We start from the raw sequence: 12,363 nt of genomic DNA, 5'->3' as shown, positions 1-12,363 counted from the left end.
CAAAGTTGGCCCCGTGTCAATAATCACTGAAGGTGGATGACAGGCATTCATTATACTTTTTCTCTTTAGTTTTTTATTTGTTTGAAATTTCTCCATGATTAAAATTTTAAAATAAAAAATATATTCTAATTATGATATTAAACCACACTTTGGATACTAATACAGAAATCCAAGTTAAAAAAAAAGTTATAGACCCATATATAATCATGCCATTTTTATATTTATAGTTTGTGTATGAGCTTTCAGACCTTACTCCCCACACATGTAGCAGTATGGCAGGGGTTCTCAGGGCTTTCACTTCTCATGTTATATTTAGATATTGTTTTTAATTTTCTTTAACGGGCATGGATTTTATATTTTATAAACTATTTCACTATAAACCAATCCATCTTGGAATAAAGATTATGTCTTTTGCTTGTATCACTTTTCACCGTTCTAGGGAACCATGTGACCATCAAAACTATAACATAGGGCACCTGGGTGCCTCCGTTAGTTACACATCCAACTCTTGGTTTCAGCTCAGGTCATGGTCTCAAGGTGATGAGATTGAGCTCCACACTCAGGGTGGAATCTGCTTGAGATTCTCTGCCTCTCCACCTGCCCTCCCCTGCTCAAGCACATGTATGTACTTGCACTTGTACATGCACGCGCTCTCTCTCTCTCGTTCAAGCTCTCCAAAATAAAATCTTCCCAAAAAAGTAGCTTTCTAAGGAATCCAGGATTATGGAACAGGTCAGTGTTACTATCTTCTCAAACACGCTATGCTGAATAAATCACTGTTAGCTATTGTCGCTTTCACCTGCAAATAATTATACCCATTGTCCTTCTGACACAAAGCCTCTCCAAAACAGGTAAGGTTCAGGCTTTCTGCATACGTCTATGGGGGAAACGAAGAATGAATACTTCTTTATACTTCGAAGAAACTTGAATTATCATTAGGAGAAAATTAAGAGGTCAACTTTCTCTCAAGTGCAGAGGTTATGTGTCATCAAAAAACAAGAGCAACAAAACAAACAAAAACAAACCCAAAACAAAAGTGCATGAAAACCAAATGAACCACATATTAACTTAGGGCCTCAGTGCTCAGTAAGTATTGTCAAGTGAAATAAATATGTTTTATCTTAAAGGCAGTGCTGGTAAAAAAAAAAAAAAAAATCAGTTAAGAAATTGAAAGAGGGTCACCAACTTGCATGTAAAATTATGGAAAAATCTGTATTTGTACCTTTTTCTTGCATCCTCATTCCCTGGGCAGTTAGAAACACTCCACAGTGGGTATTCATCAGAGGTATGTAAACATGTCACAGAGAGGCTTTTTAAAATCCACATAATATCTCTACACCTAAGGCACAGATGCTTTGAAAAACTGCCTGTGATTCTACTACATACTCTAAAATATTCCAGCAAGGTAATGCAGAACAGTAGCCCTTAAACTTTAGTATGGCTGAGACCCCTAATACATTCATTTTTAGCAACTATCCACAGTGATTTTTGATAAATGTGGGTAGAGGGACAAACTTCCTAGAACACCGTCAAGTACAATACTGCCAGACATACAAAGCGTGGATACACACTTCAGTGAAATGACTCTGAAGATTAAGCTCAGTAACTTTACATCTACTGATCTAAATGTTATCAATCACTTACACTTCACAAATAACCAGACTTCAAAACTTGCGCTCAACTAGAACAAAGAAAGCCATGTTTATCTTTACCTCCTTTCTGAAGTCTCCTTCCTTTTGTGGTCTTATGCTATCCAGCCAATCAGCTTTTATACCATCAAAGTAACTCTGGACCCTGGATTTCAGTGATTCATACTGCCAAATAGCAGCTGATCCAAATGCACAGCCTGTAAACTATATAAAATTAATATATCACAAAATAAATTCAAGAGAGAAAGATCAACACATAGTTCCAAGGACAGTATTTCATTTTCATTTCTTCTTACAAAACCAAGAGAAGGAACAGGAACATCGGGCACAGTGAAACCTTATTAGGTGAAAAGAATACTTAACTGTTTATTAACTTTACTATACCCTGGGGCCTGTTTACAGCTAGAAATTTCAAATAAAATTCAAAATATTGCATGAAATGTTATCTCAAATAAGAGGCCCATAAGTTTCTTCTCCAGGGCATACATAAGTGAACCAGATTCTAACAGCAATTATTAGAGGCACCTGGGTGGCTCAATAGGTTAAGCTTCTGATTCTTGATTTCCGCTCAAGTCATGATCTCAGGATGGTGAGCACAAGCTCTGTGACTGGGTCCATGCTCGGTGTGAAGGCTGCTTAAGAGTCTCTCCCTCCACACACCCCCAACTCGAACAAGCGCATTTGCACTCTCTCCAAAAACTAACAACAGTAATAATAGCAATTATTAAATTCATGTTCTCCCATCATTTATGACCCCAGACACCACCTGGATCCTTTAAGTCCCCCTCTACTTGTCTTTGACGGAGCCCAAATAAGACAAACAGTATTTCACTACTACAGCAGCAGCAAGGTAGGTAACTCCTAGTTATATAAGCACTTACCCCAACAGTAAAAAACAAGGGCTTTACAAGGGTCCTTATAGGATAGGGAGAAGGATAAAAGACTGTTTCTTCTACGGGAGGAATCAAAGCACTTCTCTTGTATGCTTCACCACTTGTTCCTGTGTCTGATCTTCGAGGTTCCACCTTCCTGGGTGCTTTTCTGAATCCACATTTTTGCTGAATAAAAAAGTTAAACCTTTAAGGGGAAAATAAGAGATTAGCAACAGCTGCATTTTGCGAACATCAACTTCTGTAAGCCTCACTTTTTGGCCTGCATCATCAACATTTCAGTTTATTCTCACCCTGTAGCCCCAAAGAAGCCAACATGCCTACTCTGAGCTAGGATTCTAAGTCAAAACACAGACCTGTGCCCTTCTGGAAAAGGAGATGGAGAAACACAAACTATGGGAACTTTAAAGGTAACCTGTTAGGGCTGTTAACTGTGTATCAACCAGAAAAATCATTTGAATGACTCCTCTATACACAGTATGCACTCTGGTAAAAAGCTGGAGAACTCCAAGTTGTCAGTTTGAATCTGCACAAAATGGTTTTGTTATTTTGTTTGAAGTATGGTCAATTTCTTTAGTCCTAAACTCAATCTTCATTGCTTCCAATATTGCCCGACTCCAACTCATCCTCCACATTCTACTGGACACAAATGAAGTATCACTCCCTTGCTTTAAACCCCACAATGATTCTTCATCCTCCCACCAACTCAGCAATGCTACTCCCTTGTTTTGGTACATTCCTTTGTTAACACTCTTGTGCCCCTGAGAATTCATTTCTCTCCTCCCAGGAAGCCTTCATCAACCAGGGTGGGTGTCTCCTTTATACTCGCAGAGTTCCAAAGCATCCTGCATAGACTTTTCGACTTATGTCTATTATTGCCTGTACCACAACTGGAAAATTACTTTCGTATTCACTGTATCTCTATCACCAAGCCCAGCCCCTAATAAAGAAAAGATCAATAATTGTCTGTTAGAAAAAAGAAGGGGGTCAAGAATGACTGCTAGTTCTATTTTGAGTAACTGAAAGGAAGGTGGTACTATTCGCCAGGACAAGGGAGCTCAGAAACACCGAAACAGGAAACTCTAAGACAAGACATGAAGAATTCCATCTTGTGCAGTATTCAAATGCTTGTGGTCATGGCAGCTCTTATTTCTAGTAGCTAAAAACCAGAACTGTAATTCCTGTCAAAAGGGGAAAGGACAAACTGTGGTATATTCATACAATGGAGTACTACTCAGCAAAGAAACTACTGATCACACATCATGGAGGAAACTCAAAAAAACTGTTGAGCAAAACAATGTTTCTCTTAAGGTGGTGGTTCCACAGGTGTATACATTTATCAGAATCCGTGGCTATGCACTTAATACTTACACAAAATAAAGTATTGCTAGCATTTGTAGGATACCCGGTGGTGTCTAGTAGACATCTGGAAAAAACTGAAACTCAGAAAAATGGCATAGTGACTATTATTACTATTACTTGCCTAGTATGCTCTTTCTTCAACACTGAGTCCACTCCACAGTTCCACTTCTCAGAAGTCACATGGTGAGGATGGGTTATGGCGATAAAGTAATTTGCCTTGAAATTTTAATAATCCATAATTTATACTTCCAAATAAGTGCTATTCCTTTCAAGTAAATCTATTTTGAAAAGTGATGCACTTATTCAAAAAAGCCAATGTTGCTTTGAATAACTCTGAACTCCCTTCATGGCTCTCTTACTAGTATTATGAATATCCTTTGCCAAATACAGTTAAACAGCTAATCCCAAATCTGTATTTCTTTTTCTCTTGCCTTTTTCTGCAGAGGCTAGAAAGTATCTTCACTTTTCCAGCCTCCTTTAAGGTATAGGGTGGCCATATTACAGAGTTCTGACAAAATGAGAGACTTAAGAATTTTTATGTACCTCTGGGAAAGATTTATCTATAAAAATGGACATCTCAGCAATGTCATACCTCTGCCCCTTCTTTTTGCCTTGAATAAGGAATGTAATGCCTAGATTTCTTCAGGCAGTTACCCAGAATGCCAAGAGGAAGGTTAAGGGATTCAAATACTAATCTTGATATTTTTCAGCTGAGCAAAGACAGTAGCCACTTACCTCCACCATATTATGCTAATATTATGCTAACTATCCCCCCTCACTTACTTAAACAGTAAATTTACTTACAGCCAAATGCATCACTGATAACACCTTTAAAGTGGCAAATGTTAATCCTTTACAATTGGATTTAATTTTTATTTATTTTGGGGGGATTTAATTTTTATTAAACAATTCAAGATAACATAGACCTGGGTTAGTAAATAAAGTACTACCACCACTTTGGGGCCAAAAAACAAAGGTGTGACACAAAGTAACAGGAATATGTTCCCTTTATTTTTTTAAAGATTTTATTCATTTGTCAGAGACAGAGAGAGGGTACAAGCGCACAAGCAGGGGGAGCAGCAGGCAGAGGGAGAGGGAAAAGCAGACTCCACACAAGTGGACCCTGGGACCATGACCGAAGCTGAAGACAGATGTTGAACGGACTGAGCACCCAGGTATCCTGAATATGTTCCCTTTAAAGATCACAATTTGTAACTAAGTGTTCTTTTCTGGCTTTCCTTTTCTTATTAGACCGAGAAATGTGAAGGATGAGACTATTTTATGTTGCCAATAGTGTAATAATAGAAGACAAGTATTCACTCGGCTTGAATAAAGATTACTTCTTCTACAGTTCATCACCTCATTTAAAATTCTGAAGTGCATTGTTTGAAAAGGAACTTATATAAACACACCAGCAATCTGGGAATCTAAACTTGAAGCAAAGCCAGACCTTTTGCCTAGAATAGTATTTACCTTAGAAATACGTGTGGGGCCAAGGACACTGAGAATATATTACACAAATTAGCCTGGAGTTAAGGTCAGACACAGAATACATATATTAAGAATATATACACATAAAAAAAGAATATATACATGTATTGGGGAATTACGGCTGGACACACAGAACTTGTTTGATAGAACTAAGGACAATGTATTGGTTCACCAAACACCTATTTCTATTAACTAGCACACATTCATATGCCACAGGGGCCAGAAAGCTAAAAACTTCATTTCCCAGGTATCCTTTTGGTCATTGTTACACTGGTTCAATACTTGAAGTCAGAATTGAGTTTAGTAAGAAGGCAAGACATAATGCATCGATTTGATTTGCAAGTGAAAATAATGGTGAAGGCAGCATAGTACTTACTCCGGTCAGCAGATCCTGATTTGACAGAAGCTCCCCAACTGTCTCATGTATTATTGCAAACCACCCAAAACTTAACTGTCCTGAGACCAAAATTATTTCTCAAGACTTTATAAGTTAGCCACCCTCAAATGGGCAGTCCTTTCTATCTCCCCTAGAGTCACTCATGCAATCTGTCATTTGGGTGCTCAACTGGAGATGGGCAGTCGAAGCTGACTTCACTCCCATACTGGGAGCTTGGACTGGTCGTCAGCCAGAATGGCCTCTCAGTGATCAACAGGCTAGGAGGGGCTTCTATCATGGCAGTGGGAGTAGTATTCCAAGAGGGAAAAAAGTAGAAGCTGCAAGGCCTCTCGAGGCCCAGACTCTATCACCCAGGGTTGATCTACCTCAGGTTTAGGGAAAACTTTAGTATACATACAAATCACCTGCAGATCTTGTTGATATCAGATTCTAAATCACTAAGTCTGGGGTGGGGAAAATATGAGATTCTGCATTTCTAAACAAACTCACAAACTGACAAACTTCTGCCTGCAGGGTGGTTTGGGCCTGCCAGCTACGAATGGTTTTTGAATTTTTAAAGAGTTACATAAAGTAAAAGAGTATGTGACAGAGACCATATGTGGCCCTGTCATTTTCTATCTGGCCTTTCACAAAATAAGTTTGCCACTCCCGTCCTAGGTAATGCCTAAACTGCTAGTTCACAAACCACTTTCAATAGCAAGGAGCAAGAACCTAATCCCTAACAAAATTTCTACTTAAATTCAAATGGTTATTTACAGGGTAATCCTATCTGACCAGGACTAACAAGAATTCAGATCTGTAACAAAGAATTTGAACACAAAAGTTTCATCATAGAGGACAATAGTGAGAGTTTCTCACCGACTCCCAGCATCCAGGTCCTTTTCCCCCTCTCCTAATAGTACACTGGAATTTCCAGCCATTTGTTGGGAGAGGCACACAAAGCTCCTGACTGGCTTTAGCCAATCTACAGCCTCCACTCTCTGACAGTTTCAAAGGATTCAAGGATGGACATGTATCCCAATCAGGTCCAGTGAATTTCAAGATTTTGTCTGTAATACTGGAAAACGTTTTCTGCTGGATGTGAACCCAGAAGTATAGAGCCCCAAGAACTTCTGACAGCCATCTTACAACAAGGAGAGCATGTTGAGAGAATAAAGCCAACGTTTAGGAAGCAGAGCCAAGCCCTAGAGAAAAATGGAATCCTGGTGACAATCTGAAACACCAAATCTTGACTCATTAGAAGCCAGTCCTACTTCTGGACTTTTTTTTTTTTTTTTTTTTTAATTTGACAGAGAGAGAGAGATCACAAGCAGGCAGAAAGGCAGGCAGAGAAAGAGGGGGAAGCAGGCTCCCCGCCGAGCAGAGAGCCCGACGCGGGGCTTGATCCCAGGACCCTGAGATCATGACCTGAGCCGAAGGCAGAAGCTTTAACCCACTGAGCCACCCAGGTGCCCTGACTTCTGGACTTTTTAACTGCATAAACCAATAAATTTTCCTAATTTACTTAGGAATTTGGTTGGAGGTGGGTTTTCAGTTACTACAAAAATGCTTTTAGATGAAGTACTTCATCACACCTTATATGACAAGGTACATTCTGACCTTATGGAGCTTTTGTTTTACATTTCTTAAAATGGAAAAGCATGATAAATGTTTCTAATTCCAAATGTTTGAGACCATACTTACAAGCTTAGGCTCTTTAGCTCTACTCATTCATATTGGTACAAAAGATGGAAAATAAATGACTTAGGGGCACTTGGATGGCTCGGTCTGTTAAGTATCTGCTTTTAGCTCAGGTCACGATTCTGGAGTCCTGGGATCAAGCCCCGTGTAAGGCCCCTGCTCAGCAAGCAGTCTGCTTCTCCCTCTACCCTTTACCCCACTCTCTCGCTCTCTTTCTCTCAAATAAATACATAAAAATCTTTAAAAAAAAAAAAAACCAAAACGTAATGAATCACTTACCTGAAATAAGTTCAGAAAACAAAGAGAAACAACATGATAAAATGGATGGTACAGAGAGTGGAATGGGAGGAGAGGGTCATTAGAGGTATATACCAACTCATGAAGGCAGACCTGCCTTTTAGCTCTGCTTTGGTCCTTCCACCAATAACCAGTCATTTGTGAAAGCAATCTAATGTGCTCTAAGTGGGAAGAGCTCATCAATACCTGACTTACTACTAGTCATATAATTGTTATGGTTCAGTTTTTTTTTAAAGATTTTATTAATTTATTTGACAGACAGAGATCTCAAGTAGGCAGAGAGGCACGTAGAGAGAGAGGAGGAAGCAGGCTCCCCACTGAGCAGAGAGCCCGATGAGGGGCTTGATCCCAGGACCATGACCTGAGCCGAAGGCAGAGGCTTTAACCTACTGAGCCACCCGGGCGCCCTATGGTTCAGTTTTTTAACATGATCCCCTAACTTTTAAACAGAAAAAGTCATACCTATGTATTAATAGGCTTAATGGTGAGTGAAAACATAGTTTTGTGATTTTTAACAGTGAAACTTAGATATATGAACAAGTCAGCACTAATGTCTATGTTTCTAAAGATTTTTATAAAGTAGAAATGGCCTACTGTTCAAATGGAGATAACATATGTCCAAGCATACACACAATAGATTCATTCCACTTTAAAAGAAAATAAATGTATTTAGGGGAGTGGGGAATTCTACATAAACACTTGCATGACAAAATTTTCTTAAAACCCATCTGGAGTCAATAAATGGTAAATTAAACAGGGAAAATAGCTGAACCACCAACTACTCTCAGTTCCATACAACTGAAATTATGCAGGCTTCTTTCAAGCCTTTTAAACCATTTCTTAGAAATGCTGCCAGAGGGGCGCCTGGGTGGCTCAGTGGGTTGAGCCTCTGCCTTCGGCTCAGGTCATGGTCCCGGTGTCCTGGGATCGAGCCCCACATCGGGCTCTCTGTGTGCCAGGGAGCTTGCTTCCCCCAACCCCTCTCTCTGCCTGCCTCTCTGCCTGCTTGTGATCTCTGTCAAATAAATAAATAAATAAATAAAATTTTGAAAAAAAAAAAAAAAAAAAAAAAAGAAATGCTGCCAGAAATTTGACAATGGTAAAGTTTCTGAAGAGCCTGAGATTTTTTCCTTTGTCTGAAGAGGGACAGATAGTTAATATTTTAGTTTTTATGAAGAAAACATATGTCACATACTGTTTTGCTTTACACCCCTTTAAAAACGTAGAAACCATTTTTAGCTGGTGGGCTGCACTGGCCCTGCCACAGTTTACAGAACTCTTATATCATTACCCGTATGGCAAATTCTCAGCCATGCTTTAGGCCTATGACATCAGAAACACAAGGACTGGGCCCAGAACTCTGCTTTTTAACTCTGCTTTTTATCTCTAACTTCATTCTTCTGTATACTAATCTCAGAACCACAGGAAGTCAAAGCAGACCAAATAAAGTTACATTTATAAAGGTAACTCATCCTTCCTATTAAGTGCTTATTTCCAAAGGTGAGCAGGTACATACTCTATTTCAGGTTTACCTACATTCTCTTGAAACGCATATTTTTCTATGCAACCACAAAAATGTCATTTTCTAACTTTACAAATAAACAGAAAACGTAAAAAAAAGGGGGGGGCTTATTGTCAACATCACACCTTCATTTGTTTTTTTTTTCAAATGGTCTCCAATTTAAACTGGAGGCTCTTCATTAATCAAGTTATATTTCCTTTGCTTTCCCCTCCTAACACATAGTTTTAATATTACCACACCTGTTGCTTCCTGATAGCCATATTCATTCCTCCTCCCCCTCGAACCATGCAATTTTGGCTGGGATTTGGAATAAATTCCGCAATCTGGACAGCTGAACTCTATCACTACTTCCACCTGACCTCCTCATTCTCCATCTCCCCAGGAGTTTAAGATTAGCGCCTGAAGCTCCAAGTTAAGGTGTATGAAGTTAAGCTACAATGTATGCAAGTTTTCACAAATACCTAATCCAATTCACCTGGGAGTGCTTGCAAGAACTACAGGTTCTTCCACTCCCGCACCCTTCCCCCCCAACTTCTGACTTGACAGAACTAGGCTGGGACCTGGGAAATATAGTCTACAAACACTCCGGGTGATTCTTAAAATTAAGCAATAGCTCCACCATATTGGAGCCTCAGTTATTTGCCACTGGCTAGCCCCTCTGTTGAACACTCTACCTTAACTTGCTACCATTAGTCAGATGGTATTTCAGGCATCTGGAACCAACTCAGAAAACCGGGAAGGCTGCAACTCTGGATTAAAGAATAGGAACAAATTTCAAGTAAAAAAACACATCAAACTCTGGGACAACTGAGGGACTTTCTTCCTCTTCAGAACTGACTTAGAAGCAGCAAATACTGATGAAGCATACTCTTCATACAGCTTCTCCTTGGGAAAACTAGTACTACAGTTTTCTTTCCGAATCATCTGAAACTAAATATTCCAAGCTCTCCACACTGGAACAGAAAAGCCTCTCTTATGACTGTGAGAAGGGCAAATGCCCTTTGACTCCGTCTTCCCTTAGTTCTCTAAACGCTGAAGAAAGTAACTTGTAGTAGAACACAGGTTTATAAAGACTGATAGAGAACTGGTTCTGCCATTGTATCATCTGTGTAACTGCTTCACTTAAAAAATGGGTCCAATACCTTCTTCGCGGGATTATGAGGCGTAGCACGCAGCCCTCAGAGACTACTTCCCCTTCCCCTCACGTCCTTCCTGATGGGAAAGGGGTAGACAGCGCGGGCTCACGGAAAGCTGCGCCGGGGTCGGTCACTGGGCACCCCGACTGGGGGCATGGTGGCACGGTGGCACGGCGAGAAGCGGGGGCTGGCGAGGCGAGAGGGGAAAGTGGGACAGAGAGGAAGAGATGGGTGAGGGCAAGGCAGCCCCACAGGCCTGCGTGGCCTGCGCCCCCGAGGATGCTCGGCCGAAGCTGAGGGTCCGAGGGGAAAGAAGCCCGGAACGGCGGTCATTACCTGCGTCCGAGCAGTCGCGGCGGAGCGACGGCCGCAGTGAGCTCCTCGCAGCTGCGGCCGGCCGCCGACTGAGCCCACACCTGGCCACAACCCCAGCCTCTCTGTGCCCAGCCTCGCCACGCCATCTTCCCAACCTCTGCCCCACCATGGCCCGACCTTACCAACCCCTGCCGCGGAACCACTTCCGGGGCGAAGGGAGGGGGGGGGGGGGGAATTTAAAAAGACCATAGAGCTCCAGGTGCAGCCTAGAGTGCCCCCACGCCCGGCTGACCGGAAGCTCGACGCACCGGAGGGCTGCGCTGGCGCCGCTGGGTACTCCCGGCCGGGTGAGCCTGGACGCGGGGTTGGCGCGGGAAAGCACCTGGGCCTCCACCCAGTTTGCGGATGAGGTCCAGAGGAAAAAGAGAAGGGAAAACTAGCATTTATTGAGTAAAGCCACGTATCGGGCACTTAACCTAAGTGAGTGCCCTTTTTCTTTTTTCTTTTTTTTAATATTTTTATTTGTTTATTTGACAAGAGAGAGGGAACACAAGCAGGGGGAGTGGGAGAGGGAGAAGCAGGTTTCTTGCCGAGCGGGGAGTCCTATGCGGGGCTCAGTCATAACCCTAGACCCTTAATGACTGAGCTACCCAGGCCTCCCCTAAGTTGCTGCTTTTAACCCTCACCAAACACTTGAGGCGGATAGTATCACCACTGTCTTACAGAGGCTCAGAGAGGGCTGGAGGAACCATCATTGCATCATTGTACCTATGTTATTTTTCTTTTTTCTGCGTCTCACCGTTTCATGTTATTATTTTTTTAGAGAGAGAGAAAACGCTTGCGGGGGGTTGGGGGGAGAGGAAGAGAGGGAGAGAGAGAATCCCCAGCCAGCTCCAGGCCCAGGGCAGAGCCCTCTCCCGGGGCTGGATTTCAGGACCCTGAAATCATGACCTGAACCCAAATCAAGAGTGCCATGCTTAACGGACTGAACCACCTAGGTGACCCTCACCATTTCATGCTAGGACACACTTAAGAGGATGTACCTCTGATCTTTAACAAAAAGTCCAGACCTGAAGCAAAAATCTGGATTCTAGATGAAATACAAACTTAATAATTCAGCCCTTGCACCTGTCGGGCAGCCTTATTTCCTGCCACTCCAACCCACCCTCTGACCCTAGCTGCAGCCAAACTGTAGGATATGCAGTTTCTTAAAGGCATCTGCTTTTCCAAGTGCACATACCATTCTCACTGTCTGAAACAACCTTTTCCCTTCCTTCCCTACTCAACCTACCTAATCAACTTGTCCTTCAGACCAACCTCAATTGTCCTCTTTTCTGGGAGGCTGTAGGACAGGAAAAAGTTTTCCTCAACTGTCTTGGGGATCCCTAGCCAAGTCTGAGAATTATACTGACAAAGATTAGCAGGAAAAAAAAATACAAATTTTTTTTAAAGATTTATTTATTTATTTATTTGGGAGAGAGAGAGAGGAGAATCTCAATCAGACTCCCCACTGAGTGCGGAGCCTGATGTAGGGCTCCACCTTGCAACCCTGAGATCATGACCTGACCCAAAATCGAGAGTCAAACACAGAACTGACCGAGCCACCCAGGTGTCCTGGAAGAGC

At 41.8% G+C, this 12,363-nt stretch overlaps 1 protein-coding gene across 1 annotated transcript in view; it reads right to left on the bottom strand.

The window, feature by feature from the left end:
* Nucleotides 1-10,919, bottom strand: part of PARL (presenilin associated rhomboid like) — a 48,028-nt gene extending 37,109 nt beyond the window's left edge. The window contains exons 1-3 of the mRNA XM_046003658.1: nt 10,761-10,919; nt 2,531-2,726; nt 1,713-1,853 (exon numbers count right to left, since the gene is read on the bottom strand). Of these exons, the coding sequence (XP_045859614.1) occupies nt 1,713-1,853; nt 2,531-2,726; nt 10,761-10,885 (462 nt within the window). The 5' untranslated portion in view covers nt 10,886-10,919. The remainder of the gene's footprint in view (nt 1-1,712; nt 1,854-2,530; nt 2,727-10,760) is intronic.
* Nucleotides 10,920-12,363: the final 1,444 nt, after the last annotated feature.

This window comes from Meles meles, chromosome 4 (assembly GCF_922984935.1).
Source record: "Meles meles chromosome 4, mMelMel3.1 paternal haplotype, whole genome shotgun sequence".
In the NCBI taxonomy this organism is placed as follows: Eukaryota; Metazoa; Chordata; class Mammalia; order Carnivora; family Mustelidae; genus Meles; species Meles meles.
Note: the sequence above shows the minus strand (reverse complement) of the source record. Positions and strands in the feature narration are given on the sequence as shown.